The following is a 20,513-nucleotide window of genomic DNA, read 5'->3' as shown; positions in this document are numbered from 1 at the left end:
GATTCGCAATACCATCATAAGGGACCATCACAGAAAGAGATCATCCACAGTACAGCCCTGTGGGTTCGTACTGCAATCATTAAATGAAACAATCACTCCTTGCTTAACTGTGGAACAATGGCCTGCAAAGAGCCATGAGTTGCACCCAACAATTCCAAAGCAGATACAGTTAAACCTGTATTAAACAGAGTACCAGTCAATGATGGCCATGCTGAAGCAGCACAATACCAATATTGCCCCATGACAAAGCTTTGGACCCGGTCATTCTAAGAAGATTTAACTATACAGTATATGTTTTTAATTATTTGTTTTTGAAAGCCATGGCAACAGGTAGCAAGACTGGTCTCTTTGAAGTCTGATTAACAGATGATGTACTGGGTGATGGTTAGAATTACTTACTTTCATACCGATCTCAGAGGTCAGGCTAAATACATCCTTCTCAACAGTTTTCTCTCAAAATAAAACCAGAAATTAAATACATTAGAAAACCAAGTTGAAAGACCATGGAAATCAGCGTTGAGGATAATTTATTGTAAAAGGTCATAAACTAGTAGACCAATATATGCTAGGCCTACTACTTCAAAAGAATTTATGAACATGAAATCCATGAGGGGCAGAGTACAGGCAATGTTGGAAACAGGTATGGATTATATACCGTTCCAAAAGATCTAAGGCTCCAGAATTTTGGTACACCAACATTTTTGACAAGGTTGCCATACAGACTTCTAGAAGTCCCTTTTTTGATCACTGACATTACAAACCTACAAATACACAATAGTGTGATGTATGCAATGCCTACAGAATTATGGACTGCAGATGAAGGTCTGTTACATCCATCCCTGCAATAGATCCATTAAAATTGCAAAAAAGGTACATCAGCCTAACCTACATCCACTATACTGTCGTTAAGAGGCTAAGACTCTCCATAACACAAATCAGTGCTAAAGTATGTCCTAAACTCTCATACCATCAGGATGCAGAATGAAACAATAAATCTCAAATATACCAGAACACAGCACAGCACCATTTTCACTCCCTGAGAGTGACAACACAGCAGCCAGGCTAAGAAAGGTCATAAATCATGTACTGTATGTACATAAGAGCCAGACCTATGGAATAGAATTAGCTTTATCATACTTTAAACCCCTATCGCTCACACATCGAATCTATAAAATCACATGCCCATCATGTTGGTCTTCAATGTAATTCCATGCACAGCATGGCTAATATTCAGGTGCACACGACACCGCACTCAAAGCAGGTGCTGAATCTCCTGGTTTTCTATCCTTAAATAAATCAAGAGAAGTGGCAAATACAGAAAAGACAAATATACACAGTCAATCTTAAAAGCCAGAAAACAACCAAAACTAAATACCTCAACCCTAGACTTACTGTATCTTGTTGAAGGCAGTATGTAATCTGGGTTTACTAAATACAGACCCACATAATGAGGTTCTGGTTTGGTCACCAGCTGCACTTCCTTTACACAACACATTCTGATATAACCTGAATTTAAGTACTTTACACATTTCAATGTAAGAATTCAAAATTGTGCGTTTTTCTTAAGACTAACAGGTATTAGCATTTTATCAACTACAAAAGACCTGAAAGCGATAATGGAATGCATAAATTATTCTATGGTTAGTTGGAGATCACACAGTATGTTCTCAGTGTTATATCAGAAGAGCCAGACTGGCACAGCAGCACCAATGGGGAAAAAATAAATACATAAAAAATCAGCACACAATGCCAGCACTGAAAGCATGGAACACATCGACAATGAAAATGATGACAAGATGTGAATGAGTTGGGTTTTTTTCCCCCCTTACGGCAATTATACAGATGTTTCACACAGGTATCAATCACATTTCATTGATTTTGAATTATACTTATTGATTCCAGTGTGTCAAAGTGCCACAAGTTAAGTTAGTCATATTAGTCATGGCTTTAGACCAATCTTCATGACATAATTATAATTATTATTATTTAGCAGACGCCTTTATCCAAGGCGACTTACAGAGACTAGGGTGTGTGAACTATGCATCATCTGCAGAGTCACTTACAATTACGTCTCACCTGAAAGACGGAGCACAAGGAGGTTAAGTGACTTGCTCAGGGTCACACAATGAGTCAGTGGCTGAGGTGGGATTTGAACCAGAGACCTCCTAGTTACAAGCCCTTTTCTTTAACCACTGGACCACACAGCCTCCTAAACCATTTTATGGTTTATTTAAAATTGTTACTTTTTAAACAAACATTGAACTGTAAAATATTTCTTAAGTACTTTGCTTTAGAATGAATGAGGAGAAATGCAAACAGACGTACATTACCAGTAATATATATTTTTCTAGAATTACAAACAAAAAAAGGGGGGAAGGGGGGTTGACAACTTTTTTTAGTGGTATATATTTGCTCAACAAAATATAGGTAAAATAATATATCCTCAGCAAGCTAGACTTCACTCAGTACAGATATTCTTAGGAACATGTATGAGTTAATTCACTCAATTCCAAGTATTCAAGATAAAGATTAAAAAACAAACAAAACACACACACACACACACACACACCCCCCAACAGTATTGGACACTTTTGACTGCAGTATCTACATGGATCTTGGACCTGCTATATGGATGCAGGGGTACTTCTGTGGGATTCTTCTTCTAAACATTGATTGAATTTATATTGTGTTCAATCAAATCCACAGAATGATGGGTTGAATTTAGGTTTAAACATACTTTCCTTACATTATTCGGCAATCCACATTACAGCTGATGGCAAAGAAACTTTTAACTTGCCGTAATGCCCGGGCAGTTGGCGAAGTGGGCAGTTGACCAGCCAGGGCAGATGCCGAAATTACATAAAATTCAAAGCAAATTCAGCATCTGCCCTGGCTGGTCAACTGCCCACAGCCACCCGGGCAAAGAAAGACTTATAACAGATGCAGTATAATACAAACAGAGAGTGAATTACCTTTGTTGCCTTTAAGCACAAAAGCGCACCTCCACCAAGCCACCCGTTGCAATGTTTATTTAAATAACTGAAATACTTTGACAAGGCTATAGCAACGGAACTAAACAAAATATCAATGCACAGATTATTTTCATCATGGGTTAGATATAAAGGTTAGAGTAAAGGGGGGGGGGGGGGGGGGGGGACGAGTACAGAATAAAATGCAACAATGTTTTATTTTATTCTTATTGCAGTAATACAATACAAATTTCGGAGCAGAGTTGCGTTGTTTGAATGAGAGATCATTCAATATCAGCAAGAGACTAATAATCACAGTTAAGTTTAAACGTGTAAAAGCCACCCAGTTAAATAGTTAGACCGCAGTGCCAAAAATTTATCATAGCAATATTAATTAATCCTTAATCAACAGCATAAAGTTTGTATTTTTCTGTTTTAGAAATATGATCAAATATGAAACATTCAAACAATATTATTTCATGTCTAACATTAGTTGACATCAGATCTCAGACAATTAGACATTTCATTTAAATAAATAAATAAACGATTCCGGTCGGTGTAACGATTAAATAACGTTAATGTTATTCGATTGACAAACTATTATTGAGAACTGCAGTAGATACCCAGAGGATGAACACTGCTGTGTTACTTTCCATTAGCCTTTCATTTGCTACAACAGGGCGCAGTAAAGTCTTTTTTCACCATCAGCCCGGGTGGCTGTGGGCAATTGACCAAATGACATATAATTCAAAGCTAATTTGGCATCTGCCCACTGCAGCTGGGCACGTCGCCAACTGCCCGGGCATTACGGCAATCCATAAAACAGGCTAGAAGTAGTGAATTGAATGACTCAGGGTTAGGGTTAGCTTCGGTTCAGATAACAAAGACGTGCAGTTTGACGGTTTCAGATCAGATGATATAGACTCTGCAGTCTGACTGAGTTAGGCTTTCCAGGTAGGCTACAAGCCATAACTCCGGCACCTTTTTTGTATTGGACATTTTAATATTGTATTGATTATTTATCATGACTGTATCTATTGCTATATATATATATATATATATATATATATATATATATATATATATATATATATATATATATATATATATATATATATATATATATACACACACACATACAGCAAGACAATAGATACTTTTGGTCTACTATAAAAACTTATTATTTTAGGCTTAAAGATCAGCAGATGACGTCCAGTATTACATAATTACATATTAGGCTAATGGATTATGCAATGAACAAGAACACAATATAATTACAGGGAACATGGAGTGACAAGCTCTTTTTGACATCTAAGCAGGATTCTCAGCTAAGTATCTGTTGTAAGTCACACAGGGGCAATGCAGTGAAATTGTCATTGTTGATGGCTCACTGTTAAAAATGAATACAGCACAAAGGTGATGATGATGGGACTAGAACATTGAACTGAAGTAAAAACTAGTGGGGAATCTTTTAGTAGAATAATGGAGACAGGAGGTACAGTGTACCACTTTCCAGTTCAATAACACAGAAACCCTTTGTTATGCTGTTAAACCAAAAACAGGTAATATATAAAATAGTTCTCTAAAAGCCACATTCCAAAACAGATGTACTAGACTCTTTTGACTGCCACCACCACTAGACTTTTCTATATAAAAGCAAAAAAACAAAAATATTAAGCATTAATAAAATTCACCCTGGTTGCTATTTCACACAATGATCGTTACCCAGGGTGATAGTCACTCGGGCTGGAATTTAAATTTAATTATGGCACTATACTGCAGCTTTAACAAAAACAGGTGAAAATTATAAGTGCAAAACTATTAAAATGTCTCAACCTTATCTTTGTTTTGTTATGTTGTAGTTTGTAATGCTGTAGAAGGATAGCAGCACCACAATACATTAAGAACCCTGATCCCAGCCTACTGTACATGCTGCTGTTTTGGAACAAAAGAAATCCCTACTGAGCAATTAAACTTGGTAGGTGGAGGCACCAAATAATGGGCAAGAGAATTCTAGGGCTACCACCACAAGCCCTGTAACAAACAAAATCTGGTGGCTAAAATGGTTGTTTTATTATGTTGTAACTAAAGTGAGTGCATACTATTTTCACTGTGGCAACATTAACACAACTATACTTAACTGGCAATTGTACATTATTTATTATCAAACCCAGAAGTCTTTATTAGAAGCAATTAAATAATTAAACTTACTATGCCTACTCTGTACAGTTAATAACTCCCTCCTCCCCCCCCCCCCCCCCGTACTTGAACTGGAAAGGGTTTTAATTTAGTACCATTTCAGGAGTAAGGCAGGGGACAGAAGCTGGGGTACAGGTGCAGGGGGGTTAGCTGTTAGTTTGGAGCGAGAGGATTTGAAATACATACCACCCAGATGCAAGTCGATGATTTCACTGTAATTAGACTCTCCCCAATAGTCTACAATAAGGATATATTAAAGACGGTTATTGCACACAGCCCTATTGTGGGCAACAACACCTGTAATGAGAGATCATGCATGTGCACACCCCCATGCATATATATATTATATATATATATATATATATATATATATATATATATATATATATATATATATATATATATATATATATATATATATATACACACATACATATATATACATATATATACACACACACACACACTGTAGATATATATCTGTCTATATTTGAGATGAGTAGATTTGCTGTTTGTTTGGATTTACATCTAAAGCTACATATCGTGCATCTACGGTATGTGTACACGAAACAGAACACAATAAATTGATTTGAGAGTATTTGTTGCAATGTGTAGTGAGTATGCAGAAATTAAAATAAATAAATAAATCATTAAAATAAAGACCTTGTGCATGCAATTTGTAGCATTGTTTTGGACAGTAAGTCTTGAAAACGATTAACTTAATTTTATTGTATGTTTTTTAAATATCAATATAAATGCACACATACACCATCACACAAAATATTTGCGAGTCAAAAACTTGACTAAGTGCTGTGACTTACTTTACAGCTGTGCAGTTTATAGTATGGGTGTCTGTAAATGTTTGTCTCTATAAATACATGTTGATCAAGCTGCTGTACGTGATTTACAGCTTAAGCTTAATAGAGTGCATACATTATATATGCATGTGTTAAACACACAGACATATATATATCCATGTACAGTATATACACAAATCTATATTAGGCGTGCATTTTTTTAAAATTCAGTTTGCATGCAATTCACAGAGAAAAGAAAACAGGTAAAGGGGGGAGTTGATGAGAAGAGAGCATTGTTCTGAAAGTCAGAAAAAGAAGGTACTGGAATTACATCTCCATAGCTACATATTGATTGTCATGCTCACCATTGATCTATTGGACTGGGTCCACTTATTCAAATGGAAATCTGTGTTACTCTTAGCAAGCGTAAGAACCACCTGTCCAATTCTGCGGTTTTAAGGCTATACCATCTACAGGGAGAATAAGATCCCTTCATCTTCACAAGCACTGAATTGAGAACAAAACCTTATATAGCGTGGACAAAGATGTTAAATGAGGGGGGGAGTGCATACTACAAGCACACAGAAAAGTTCAAAGTACCGATCAAAATGGTAAATACAGGTCTGAATAAAACCACTATGCCATGTTTGCTGTCAAAATTGGTATTAAGCAAGTTGTAACGGAACTATAGAGATTTGAAAGATATAATTCTTGATGGTTTGTACATAACATTTACAAATACAAAAGCAACACAATTTAACACAGAGCAAACAAACAAACTAATCATTTTGATTTCAGACAAATAGCAAAACAAGCAATAAGATGTAACACTGTATATTATTTGATTATTTATTACTGTGATTTCATGTAATTTTGGACTCTTGGTTGCCTTTTGGTTTTACTTCAAGTTTTTGTAATAGGCTTGTTTTCTAAAGTAATACTATATAGGCCTAACTGTCCTTTGCAAGCAGGCTGAATTGTTTTGTTTTGGTTCAGGGACCCAGTAATAACAAAAGTGACTAAAGTGACCCTTTTCAAAATGTTTTACCTTGCAATGACACCCTACACCGGACTTTAAAAACTATATGCTATCCTGCTGTAGGAAGTTAAAGGGTTAACATGTGTCCTGGTCCTGTCAATGTAGCCAAGTAGAAAATTAAAAACTGCCCACAGCTGAACAGAATTACATCGCTAGGCAACATAAGACAAAACATGTAAACAGAGCTTTACATTTAAAATTGATGTCAAATAAAAGTAGCAGAAATACATAATACACATCACTGACAGGGTAAAAAGTAAAAAAGAAATAAAGAAATACATTCAATTCAAAGTGAACCCTATACTGCTTTTCTACCAAGGATGTTTTTTGAATAAGGTTTCCTCTGTAATTGGTATGCCTATACTGGTAATTAAGGCCTCCCTAAGAATCTGATTCTAAGAGTTAAACACATTACATTTTGTGGCACACTGCCCTGTGTGAAATCTGAGTATTTGATGTGTCCTTGACTTTGCTTTGCTCTTAGTTCTCTGAATATGTCGAATGAAATATAAGTTGTGTTGTACTAACCTTTTTACTGCCCCCCACACCCCCCTCCCAACACAAACAAGAACGAAAGACAAAAACATGAGCTTCATGTTCAAAGGACCAGTCATGCTTGCTCTTGGCTGGGTTTCAAGTATTGTATAATGTGATTTTTCAATAACGTATAATTTAGAACAAATATTTTTGAAGAACTCACAAACTGAAAGTCATACAGGACATCTCCCACTCTGTTGTAAGATGCATCTGACTGCTCAGAAAGAAACCGAAAGAGACCGATTCTGATATACTCAGTCATCTTGAGCAGCAATGGTATAGACATCTGTGATAATCCCTTTTCAGCAGTGCTATGGTCCTCCAAAGGCCAGTAGAAGATGAATGGTACACAATGCTTGAATTGGTGCACAATGTACACACTTGTCCAATTTTAAAAACTATGTACCCATTCAATTGTTAACACTGTCTCTTGTAGGCACACTAATCGCTTCATATTAGGTGTAAACATGTACCTGCTTCCCCTCGCAAGGCTTTCTCCACCGCAACTCCCCGTTCCTCCAGCTGTCTCTGCTTCTCCTCCACCTGCTCCAGCTGCCTCTGGATAATCTGTCGCACAGGAGGATGTTTAGCATTCACACACACATCAGTTCATGCAATTCTCAAAAGAGAAACAAGCTTAAAATTAATTTACACAAATTTTGCTAAATGCAAAATAATGGTAGATTTTATTTATTTATTTATTTTTTTTAAATCAATTTTTCATGACTTAATTCTGTTCAGACTACCATCAGCTGCTGGGTCTTTGCTTCATCAGAGGCACCAGAGATTATTTTTCAGAACACACTGGCATTGATTAAGGTGCATTCATCTCTGCGTTTTCAAGGTCTTCATCAAGACAGACAGAATTCTGGTTCATTCATGTTTTCCAATATAGGTTACCTATTTGTTCAACTGAAAACAAGGATTAAACGTGGGAATCATACTTTTATCACTATCATGCTTGTACTGTATCTTGGCTTTCATTGTCCTAAAAGAGATACACAGATTGCCTCTTGGCTTGGTTACAGTACTAAACCGCAGCCAAGCCTTGATAAATTAGTACACCAGAGAACTTGGGTATTTGTGGTGTAGTAAGATCTGCCTATCTGCCTACTGTGACGTGGAGCATATCTGCCGGGAATTACCTGTGCTCTGTGTAGCCGCTTCAGCTCTTCCTGTTTGGCTTGTCTGCGGGCTGCTTTCTGGACTCTTCTGGTTATCTTGGCATTTAGTTCTTCCTCTGTATATGTTTTCTGAAATCCAAAACACTTAGGTCAAGGGTCAACACCACCAACACTACAAGACATTTACGAGCAGATTTACCTGGGGTGGATTCAATGAAATAAAACACATTGTGGCTTTATAACTGCAGGTTATTTCCCTGTCTTGTAGAGCTAGTGAACTCAACAACTAGATGTTTTGGGAAATGTTAATTCAATAAAAAAAACCAATTGAAAATGCTTAGTCGTTATTCAGAATTTCACCATTAAAACAGAGACATACTGTTGTAGTTAATAAAATAATGAAACAATACTTAACTGTTTCCACCCCAAGTCAATAAAGAATCAGTGGGTTTGAAGACATCATAACCCGAGAGACTGTGCAACTAAATGTGTTTTATAGGTCTATAATATTGATTGTAAGCAGGATTATCAGGAGAAGTTCAAGCAGGGGTTGCTTTTCTTTCTTTATTAAGAACGCAGGGATCCGTTTTCTAGCCAATGCTAATAAAGGTACAGCATAGTGCTCTAGTGAGTATGAATGTTCTGTGTCTTTTGAGTGGACAATGCAGGAATTACCCCCCCCCCCCCCCGAAAAATAAAACAAAAAACCAAACATTAACAAATGGGTTTCTGTACGAGCAAAAGTTTGGATCCCTTTTAACTAAAATCAAACTTGAGGAGCACATTTAAAAGTGGTTATGAAAAGCTTATTGCTCAGACTTGAACACTACTGTGGATGTTCAATGCTGACACTATATGGATACCCATCCTACACTATTTTCCTACAGCAGGTCATTAGTGTATCTCTTACCTCAAGCTCAATGCTGTGAGTTCAGTCTTAAATTGGAACACATGGATAAGGGAAACACTGGGACGGGGGGGGGGGCTAATATTCAAAAATATTTTCTGCTGCTTCTCTCATATTGTTTCAAAATCACTGCAGGGCTGGGCAGGCGTGCTCTTACAGCAGCCTCACAGATACAAGGGGAAGTGGATTTGATTCAGGTTTGCAAGGTGTAAAAACATAACCAAAATAAACATTTTCTTTTTTAAATTTCCTATGCATGTGTGGCAATATAAGAATGAACACACATTAAATGTTCATGTCAGAGATAGAGGAGAATGAACCATGTTAGCTAGAAATAAAATTTGAAAAGTTATAAGCGGAAATGTTGTCATAATACATTTTCTTGCCTCTTGTTAGCTATAGCAATATTATTACTGGTCCACCTTTTCTTCTTTGTATATATATTTTGTATTTCAGTTTGAAATAAGCAGCTATTTCAAAAGACAACGCTACACAAATGTCAGCTGCTTCCTGGTACCTAATGCATAGCTGCAATGGAATATATCCTGAATTACGTGAACCAGAAGCTCATCAGAATAAAAGGGTGACCAGTAATACTGTTAATAAAGCAAGGATGGGGAACACAAACCTTTCTTTTTTTTGCTTGGAGACATTTAAAAGTAAACAAATAAATACAGTAAATTAAGATACAGTTTTGATATAATGAAAGCACAACAGCCAGTGAATTTTCCATTAGGAAACAGCATCCCGACCCAGTCACCCCTAAATCCCCAAGGCTGCTTCAGCTCAAGCCTGGTGTAAATGGATTGATAGCGCCAGTACCTGTCTATTCAGCAACAGTAATTCAACCTTATGGAGAATACCCGCCCTCACTTTCTCTGCTGTACCGAATGCATGCATTTGGAGAAGTGCGTTAGTAAAACAAGGTGGAACATGCTATAAAATGAACCTGATGTGTTAAGAAGGCTGCGCATGCATCGGCTGTGGTCAATGGGAATGCGCACACTACCTTTGATGCGTATGATCTCTTGAATGCCAAGGCGTGGGGAACATAAACAGACTTTGAAACAAACAAACAGAAAACAGAACATAAATAACAAGGGAGCAATTAAATGCACGAGTTAATTAATGTAATGTTAAAATAATCAAAACAGATGCACTGATTAATGAAATCAAATATAAAAACTGTTAAAATAATAATTGAACACATAAAACAGAGAACACAACACTCACACACACACACACACACCAACAGACACTATATGCATAAGCCTGGTTTGGTAGGCTTCTCCTATGCTGTTCTTCGAAGGTATATTGACTTGCAGCAGTGTGGAGTAGTGGTTAGGGCTCTGGACTCTTGACCAGAGGGTTGTGGGTTCAATCCCCAGTGGGGGACACTGCTGTTGTACCCTTGAGCAAGGTACTTTACCTAGATTGCTCCAATAAAAACCCAACTGTATAAATGGGTAATTGTATGTAAAATAATGTGATATCTGTATAATGTGAAATAATGTAAAATGCGATATCTTGTAACAATTGTAAGTCGCCATGGAAAAGGGCGTCTGCTAAGAAATAAATAATAATAATAATAACTGTAAAAGGTTGGTTTGTGCATCACACTGTAGGTGAAAGCTTGCTCCTCAATGCAAATAAAATTGCAAGGTTATGTGGCAAGATGACTATGTAATTAAAACGGGTCCACTCAAAACTGAACAGCTATTGGTAGAGAAAATATAAATAAACTATTTGATTTTCATTCTCAATGTTGCAATACTGGGAATTAGAAGTTGGTTTAAGTTTTTCTTTAAATTCATTGAAAGTTTTTAGGTGAAAAATACTGATTACCACCAGTTATTATTATTATTATTTTTTTTTTTTATGTAGACCCAGGTCAGAATCGAGAATTGGGAAGACCCATAACTGGATGGCACGGTTTACATGCATCCAAACCTGAAGCCTGAACTCGATATTTGATCACCCTTACCTTGCAGAATCTTGTGGATTCTAAAGAGATTCGGGCATATTTGTATGCAACGTGACTTGAAATTACTGCAACCTGCTCTATACATCTAATTTGCATTGGCTATGTGTTGTACCTCATTGCAAGAGTAACATCTCGCACTACAGCACTCTACAGCATTCCCACACACAGAGACAACACGTGACTAATGAATGTGCGCCAATAAGCTGAATGTATGTGTGGAAAACGGGCCAATCCTGGTAATACAGTAGTAAAGCTTTTACACTTAACATGCATATCTACAACACAATAAAAAGTAGCTACAAAATAACACTGTATATAGAGCACAATAACTTCTACCACAAGAACTAGGTGACAGTAGTGGATAGAAAAATACATTGGAATTTTTATAGGACAGAGTGGTTATTTCCAGTTTATGAATTTAACACAAATCTCTGATTTTGGAGAACATACAAATCTGTCTATAAAAAAAAAACTTTTTAAAAAGAGCTATTACTGCTACAGGCGTGTGCTAGGTGTTCTGCCGTTCTGACCTCTCAGAGAACATCAGTGTGTATTGTGCAGCACCCTACATGATCATATATACATTTTTATCCCTACGTAAAAGGAAAGATAGAGAATAAATCAATCATTCTTACCTTGACAACGATAGTATTTTTTGTAGAACTTTGTTTAACAAATTTCACTAATAGTATAATACAGTACTTTTTTATTATTTGAATGAGGCAGAAGCTCATTTTATATTTTAGGGTTCAAAAAGGTATAGGTTTCTGATTGTTTTCAGTTATTTCCCCATTGTTTGCATGTACAAAAAAATGCATGATGTAATTAATATTTATATAAAATCATTTTTGAACTAATATCAATTTTATTATGTTATCTAACCAAAACATAGTTTTACCTGCCAAACAATTGCTGAAATATCATTCATATAGATATCAGCTTGTATCGTACAGCACCCTATACAATATTCTATATACAATATTAACGAAAACAAAATAAGCAACAACTGTCATTGAGTTACATAAAGTTTTCTATAACAATAGTGTCCCGTTTCAATCCCAAAGCATTTTTTCACTACCGTCTCTAATAGTACCTCCTCCTTTTTCCTTTGCATGTCTGACACAAGGTCAAAGATGTCATGAATTTGCTAAAAAAGCACAAAAAAACAATTATTCGAAATAAATAGAGCTCACAATTTATGGCTTTGTACCAGTTGTGTATATCAGAAAAAATAGATAGAACATATACTAGGACTTCAATTAAGTGACCAGGTCTCAGTAAATGCCACTTCTGGGTTTCAATCCTACTCAGCTGTAAAAGTGGATGCAAGCAAGACGCCCCTAATATAAACAAGCTGTAGAATGTACCACATTATTCACATTACAAAGCCATATCAAAATCCACAGTGCGCAGCATTACAGCTGGGTGGTATGAAGACAAGCTGAGCTGGAATATGAATCGCAGCTGGGATTTACAGCAATGCATTAGCCTTAGGCTCTGACTACATTTAGTTAAAGCTACTTGATTCCCTGTTGCCTATAACCATCAAACATATTTATCTGCACACCAGGCAAAATTGTCAAGAGACTTACATCTATCTTGGATTTCTGGGAAGACCTTTCCAGCACGTCATCACAGGAGAGATCAGAGTCTTCAGAGAAACTCAAGTGTCGACGGAGATGAAGTTCTCCTACAAAATGTACAAAAACTTTGTTGCATTTTTATCATTTTAATTTGTTTTTATCTAGTTTATTTCGTTATACAATGCATGTAAAAGGACTATACAGTACCACCACAACCTCTAGGCCTCTAGTTGACATCAGTCACAAAACATAGAGATTATATATATATTGGTGAGCCTTGTTTTCTCAGAAAAACAATAAAAATAGTAAGATACAAAGACTTTTTTTTTTTATTATTGATTTCTTTCACTGCTCACCTGTTGCCCTTATGACAGGAGATGCCCCTTTTTTCCCAGAATCCACAGTAGTGACACTAGATGGGGTGCTGGGGCAGGATTTGTCTTCCTTCTTCTTCTTGTCCTTCTTATACCCTGAGAAGACCGTCTTCCAGAGGGACTTGGGCTTGGCAGCTTCCTCTGAATTGTGCTTGTCAGACAGCCTGCCTTCACTCTTGGGCTTCTTCTCCTTCTTGTTCTTGCGAGGAGAGAAGAGGGATGTGCGCTTTTTGCTCTTCCCACCGGTGGAGCCTTCGGATGAAGCAACAGAGCCTTCTAGACTTTGCCCACCCAGTGGTGATAAGAACTTGTCAGCAGTCTTCTCATGCTTTTTAGACTCCAAGGACTTGACAGCAGAAGGTATATTAGACTTAGATACCAGAGATGACACTTTGGGTCTGGATGATTCCACATTCCAGACAGCTTTAGCAGAGCCACCACCTTTAACCGCCTCTACTTCTTTCATCTTGGTGAGCTGCCTGGCCATGGCGTCCTTCAGAGCTTGGCTCTTTACAGACTTCTCTCGGGCTCGCATCCTTTCTTCAGCTATCTCTTTAGCTTCTGGGGAGATCGCGGGCATAGCTTGCTGTCGTTTTGTTGTGGCGCCCTCTCCTAGGTTGAGCTTGCCATTCTCCATGGCCAAAGCCATGTGGAATAGGGGTTTCTCCTGCTTGGGCTTGCTAGTTGGAGGAGTGTAGAACTTCTCCTGGAAGCTGGTATCTGGCGTCCTGTCATCATAGGTGTCTTCAACGTCGTCGGCGAATGGGATTTCATCCACACTCTCCACAAAGGACTTGCGCACTTCTTCCCGTGACTTCCTGCTGGGCTCTTGTCTGAATTCAGAGCGAGTTTGTGGTGGTACTGGCGAGGGAGCAGGAGTGGGAGCTGCAGCTGGTGCTTTTTGTGGCACTGGTGCTGGCACAGGTGTGGGTTCAGGCACGGTACTCCAGCTGGCTTGATACTTATTTCGCCTCAAGGTAGCTGGCTCTTCATTCTCTGGAGGCGGAGGGGGAGGGCTGGATGGTGGCGTTAGCATGGTGGATTCAGAAGTGTTGAAGCTCTCACTGGTCAACTTTTGGGTGTTAGCCATGCTCCCATTGAGACCCAGCCCTGAGCTACTGCCGACATCCTTCTTCTCCGTGTCTGAGCTCTTCAGTTTTTTCTCACTGGGTGACTCAATGATCAAGTTAGAGAGCTGGTGACCATCTATGGTTGCAATGTTTAACCTCCGCAAGGCTGGCTGGGGCCGGTTCGGGTACAGCTTCTGTTCTTCTGAAAGCTCTTCTGGAGTGTCGGACCTTGGAGGGGAAGACTCGGGTGTGGACTCCGGGAAACTGTTCTCTGACCCTTTGCTCCTGTCCAACGGTGTAAGACCCAAGCTCTTTCGAATTTCGGCACTCTTCATCCAAAACTCCTCTATAATATCCGTCTTTTTCACAGGATCATCTGCTGATGGACTTAAGGAATTTTGTTTCTCCAGGGTTTCGCTTTCTACAATAGGTTTCACTAAAGGAGTGGAGGCAAAAGCTGGCACAGGCTGTGTTCGTACTGGGGACCGAGACATAACAGGGGAGGAAGGTTCCGTTGAAGGCAAAGGCTGGGAGCATACTGGAGAGTGGGCACAGACTGGGCTTGTAGCTGGAGGAGAGGCTGATGGTCGCATTTTGACTGGTGACTTGGGTATAACAGCTTCTGCCAGAGGAAGAGGCTGGAAACGAACAGGGGAAAAAGGGAGGGTGGGAGAGATGAGGGTCTTAGCCTCTGGAGTCTCAGAAATAATATCCTCTTTTCCTTCTTTTGGGAGATATGGTTCCTGGAAAAAGCGAGCACCTGGAGATTTCAACAGAGAAGCTGGCGACAAGGTTTCACACACTCCCTGTTGTGAAAAAGAAAGAAAGGCATTAGGTTTGTTGTGCATTTGACACTGGAACACAGAGAATTTATATTCCAGAAAATATGTGCTGAAGAAACTGAGGCACATTTGCATGTAATGATTACCTTTATTGTGCCATCCTTTTGTGCCTGAATGTCCTACATTCCACAATAATGTCCCCACAATACAAAACTGTAACTTTACAATATTAGTATTGTCAACAGATAAAATACAGGAAAGTACAGCAGTAGTGGTTAGGGCTCTGGGCTCTTAACCGGAGGGTTGTGGGTTCAATCCCTGGTAGGGGACACTGCTGCTGTACCCTTGAGCAAGGTACTTTACCTAGATTGCTCCAGTAAAAACCCAACTGTATAAATGGGTAACTGTATGTAAAAATAATGTGATATCTTGTAACAATTGTAAGTCACCCTGGATAAGGGCGTCTGCTAAGAAATAAATAATAATAATAATAATAATAATAATAATAATAATAATAATAATAATAAATATTATGGTTAGCTTTAGTTACCATTTTATATTGCTTATTTATTGATTTCAATGGTTCAATTAACTAAGCTGTGGCCATATCTCCAAATTGACAGTGTAAGCCTCTTAAGGCACTTCATTGTATTTCTATACCTCCACTTCCTGATCCTTCATGCTTGTTACCGGTGACAGCAGCACATCACTCAGAGATCTAACTGAGCTCACCGACGATTGGGCTGGAAAGAAAAAAAATAAAAATTTACCATTGCATAAACACAGTAACCCTTATAGATTACAGTCGGAAGAAACAAACAAAAACAATGGAAGCAACCGTCACCAAAGGTATCTCACAAATTACCCCATTATGCTATCTATTCTATAAGAGATGGAAAAAGACATAACAAAAATAAAAGTGAATGTGCCACTTACTAAGACAAGGGTATTTGCTTAATACCATTTACAGCATATATGTTAAACTATGTGCATCTTATCCAGTTCCAGTAACATTGGGAATAAGGTTAAGAGATTGCACCTATACTGGAAACCCTCCCTCGCCCATCGGACTCTCCCTCTTCGTCTGGGGGCTGCTCCTTTCTCTCAATCCGATGCATCTGGGCCTCAGCCTCAGCATCCGAAGGGATATCATCTGTCAAAGAGAAAATCGAGCCATTAACTCACTCACTCCCACGCGCTGCCCCTGCCCCAGGGGAGGGATAAACCAGGGCAGCCAATAGCAGGGGAGCCTACAACGTGCAAGGCCTTTCTCCAGCAAAAGCTACTGAGCCTTTAATATCCCTCACACAGGCAAGCAGAAACAGTTGTCAGTTTAGAATAAGTTACTAAGAGGGCTAAATTCACAGCTTAATAACTTACATGAGTACATTTCAGCTAAAAAAGATCTGGAATTTAAAAAATAAATGTAACCCTTTTTTTATTTATTTATATATATGGAAATATATTTTAATCTAACACTACCTACTTTGATGATTGTAAACACAGCAAAATTGCTCAAGGTTTAAATAGTGTTAGTGCGTGGCATAATGAGAGCAAATCTTAGAATGGCAAAAGTTCTTCAGATGGTGTGTTAGCATTTATACAGGATTACTGAAAACTACAGTTATAGTAGCTTGCAAAATGTATTGAGGAGGGGAGGGGGGAGGAGGATGTGGTGTTACACATGGGTGCAACTGATTTAGCTCCAGGCTGGAAAAAAAAAGTTATACCTTATCAATGATGCTAATCTAGTGCTTGAATTTGGATTTTTTTTTTTAATTCCATGCTAAAAGTTAATTAGATTGGGCCCACTGACTCATAACATATATGCACAACTGATTTACATTTCTATTAACTTCCCCCCCAACAGATGTGAAAGACCTTTAGGATAAGTTTGCTGAGGGGTCACACACCACCTTTAAGGAAGCCTGTGCTGATTCAGTTCAAGGTCTGAAGACAGCTATAACTTACCCTCATCCAGCTCAGTGCCAACCTCGGGCTCTTCCTCACGAATCCCAGACTCATCTCCGACCTCAAGTTCATTCTCCTCACATGGAGCTGAGAGAGAGAGAGAGGAAGAGAGAGGAATGAAAAATACAGTCAGCTTATATTTGCACGTTATACTGGTTGGAGTTGGAAAACAGTTTTAGAGGGTAAATCAACAATGTTGCGCCATTAAGAAAAAAAAACAAATAACTAGAAATGATGAAGTTGGAAATAAGTTGAAAAATATATTTATTGAGGAGTTCTAAGAGTCCCTACTTGGATAGATATACTGAAAATAACAAAACAGCAAAGTGGCCAAACATCTTATTGACTTTATATGGTTATGTAAAATGAAATTCACAGGCCAATATCAAAATTAAATTCACAGGCCAATATCAAAATGAAATTCACGGGCCAATATCAAAATGAAATTCACGGGCCAATATCAAGTTCTGTTTCTGTTTAGAAGTACAAGTATGGGCAGCAGTGTGGAGTAGTGGTTAGGGCTCTGGACTCCTGACCAGGGGGTCATGGGTTCAATCCCTTGTGGGGGACACTGCTGCTCTACCCTTGAGCAAGGTACTTTACCTAGATTGCTCCAGTAAAAACCCAACTGTATAAATGGTCAATTGTATGTAAAAAAATATGTGATATCTGCATAATGTGAAACAATGTATAATGTGATATCTTGTAACAATTGTAAGTCGCCCTGGATAAGGGCATCTGCTAAGAAATAAATAACAACAACAACAACAACAACAATAATGTAAACATTTATAAGATTTTTTTTCTTTAAATACTAAAACTGTGATAAGCAACCAATCGTTTTAGTGTTGACAATAAAAATTTACATTTTTGTTAAATTGCCTACATTAGTTTGTTACTGTCATGCAAATATCCATTTTGTTTTCAGGGAAATGGATGCAGTTTGGATTCAGTCATTTTGCCAAGCCTGGGAAATGTTAATGAAGCAAGTAAACCTTGGCAAGCTCATACTTCCTGTAGAATAAATGATCAGAATTCAAGGCAGTAGAAAAACAGATTACTGGTGGTTTCTTTTTTTTTTTAATAACCCAAAAAAAGAATTAAAGTTCAAATATCTGGATTTACAAAACCGGTTGTTATTACCATGCAACATCAGATTAAAATCCTCTCCAGAAATGCTGCTTAATTCAAGATCCACATTCTGAAGGAATTAATAGCATCTTAATGTTCTGACTATTTACTTCTGCAAAGCAAACCTAGTTGGAACAGCCCTAAAACAGAAGGCAGTTCAACCACCATGCAAAATATCATGACCAATACAGATCGGTCATGAAAACCTATGTAGGACTCGTGCAAGTTCTCAGCTGACTTCTGTGTTCCCTAGTTAACTTGCATAAATAACATTCGGATGCTCAGCAATGCAGCTTTGAAGCTAAAAGCACCCCCAGTATGTTGTTGGCATCATGTAAGCGGAGACTCTGTTCATTAATGACAACTGTGTCTACTGATGCAGAGAACAAGCCTTCTGCACAAAGTCCACAATCCCCTGGCACAGCTGCTTACCCTGCCACCTGGGTCAGACCAAAGCTTTTAAGAAATGAGATGCCAATACAGGATAGTGCCCTTTGAGTCTGCATGCTTGAGAATCCCTATTAGAGCCCCTATCTCCATGTTTGGGAAGGTAGAGAAGCAAGGAAATGTCTATAGGTATTTCACCGATTGGGAAAGTGAAAAAAGGGCGAGTATAATGTTGACTAGGAGAATGTTTACCAGTCCTATGAGAAAGGTAGCATATTGGGTTGTAGGAGTGATCATTTTTTTAAAAAGCTATTGCTGTCCAAATTGACCAAAGAAACCTTTTGCATTTCATCTCCTACTTGTCTCACAGCACTACCTACATACTCAGATACATTTAGCTGAAGATCTATTAACAGCACAACCCTTTCAAAAAAGCTCAAGAGGGGAGGTCTCCTTTTTGGAAAGTATCATGGTTCCATAACCAAGATAATCCCATTTCTCTATTTTTGTCAGGCTAGAAGTTTATCGGAAGACCTTGCTGTTTATTTGGTCTGACCCTTGCTGGTTAAAAATCACCAAAACAGATCCAACCCATGCAGTTTGAGCACGGTGTAGCACAGCATGCATTGAACCCTCTCCGCTGCCATGCACTAAGGAAAAGGCAAAACGTCAGAATGTTGCTGAGCAATCATATCACACACAGCTACCTCCAGATGCCGTCTCCAGCCAGGCTCGTACTGCCTCATGGCGGACTGATGGAGTGTCGGGTGCTGAATTTAGGAAAACAAAATAAAAAAAAGATTGCAAAAATGGGTCAGGAAAGAAATGTTACACACAACAAACCAAAAATAAAGCTTATTAAACTTATGTTAATATGAAAGGGGAAAACAAAACACATTAAAACAGAACAGGGGGTCAGCTTCATTCTCTTCATCTTCAGTTTTCAAAAAAAAAAGTTACATGGAGCGATGGCACACGAAACAAGAGGTACTGTCCAGTCAGGTGGTTTTTTTTGTTAAAAATGGGATCTTTAAAAGAAAAAAAAAAAAGTCAGTGTTGACACAGATAAAAGGTGCTTGATCATGGTGCTCATCTTAACAAAAAAACACCACAAAACCGATGTCTGCAAGAGGACAGCAATGACCGTGGGACAACTCCAGACCTTTAACAAGCAGAGCATCACCTTGGGAACCTGCTTTTCCAGGTTCACTGTGGAGAATAAACCAGAAGAGAAGCACCTGGGGTCACCAGGCATGAAGGGTTGAGATATAAGAACTACTGTATAGGTTGCGAACCTGGTACAAGCAGTTGCCATGGTGACTCCCACACCAGTCTGTGACACAGAGCTGTGTTACCTGTGGAAGGAGAGGGTTGTGAGGTTGGAGCCCCCTCCTTCTCCTGCTCAGAACAAATGTGCGTCCAGTGCACGTCCGCCTGGATCTCCAGGGGGTCTACAGGCTGCAGGACTTGTTGAATACGAAGATTCCCGGCTGAGGGGAGTCAGTGTTATTTGTTTTTAGGAAGGGAGCACCATAGAAATATAGTCAAGTGACCCAGGGACGTGAGAGAAAGCACAGAGAAGGAAGAAATTGAGAAAGAAAAACAGGGGAAGAGAAAAAGGAAAGGAGAGATTAAAATAGCACCTAGAAAATACACATT

At 38.4% G+C, this 20,513-nt stretch overlaps 1 protein-coding gene across 25 annotated transcripts in view; it reads right to left on the bottom strand.

Annotated features, from left to right (window-relative positions):
* The window catches only part of LOC117419817 (protein-methionine sulfoxide oxidase mical3a), a 117,204-nt gene that overhangs the window by 5,168 nt on the left and 91,523 nt on the right, over nucleotides 1–20,513 (bottom strand). For 12 of the 25 annotated variants that reach the window (XM_058985690.1, XM_058985688.1, XM_058985699.1 and 9 more), the window contains 12 exons: nucleotides 20,210–20,344; nucleotides 19,562–19,624; nucleotides 17,337–17,423; nucleotides 16,405–16,518; nucleotides 16,026–16,108; nucleotides 13,496–15,389; nucleotides 13,149–13,246; nucleotides 12,650–12,703; nucleotides 10,582–10,632; nucleotides 8,687–8,794; nucleotides 8,015–8,108; nucleotides 5,355–5,405 (listed from right to left, as the gene is read on the bottom strand). In XM_058985690.1, coding sequence (XP_058841673.1) covers nucleotides 5,355–5,405; nucleotides 8,015–8,108; nucleotides 8,687–8,794; nucleotides 10,582–10,632; nucleotides 12,650–12,703; nucleotides 13,149–13,246; nucleotides 13,496–15,389; nucleotides 16,026–16,108; nucleotides 16,405–16,518; nucleotides 17,337–17,423; nucleotides 19,562–19,624; nucleotides 20,210–20,344 — 2,832 coding nt within the window. The remainder of the gene's footprint in view (nucleotides 1–5,354; nucleotides 5,406–8,014; nucleotides 8,109–8,686; nucleotides 8,795–10,581; nucleotides 10,633–12,649; nucleotides 12,704–13,148; nucleotides 13,247–13,495; nucleotides 15,390–16,025; nucleotides 16,109–16,404; nucleotides 16,519–17,336; nucleotides 17,424–19,561; nucleotides 19,625–20,209; nucleotides 20,345–20,513) is intronic. The other 13 variants (XM_058985703.1, XM_058985705.1, XM_058985712.1 and 10 more) reach the window with 7 other exon arrangements.

This window comes from Acipenser ruthenus, chromosome 14, assembly GCF_902713425.1.
Source record: "Acipenser ruthenus chromosome 14, fAciRut3.2 maternal haplotype, whole genome shotgun sequence".
In the NCBI taxonomy this organism is placed as follows: domain Eukaryota; kingdom Metazoa; phylum Chordata; class Actinopteri; order Acipenseriformes; family Acipenseridae; genus Acipenser; species Acipenser ruthenus.
The sequence above is the reverse complement of the archived record's forward strand: the minus strand, read 5'-3'. Positions and strand labels throughout refer to the sequence as shown.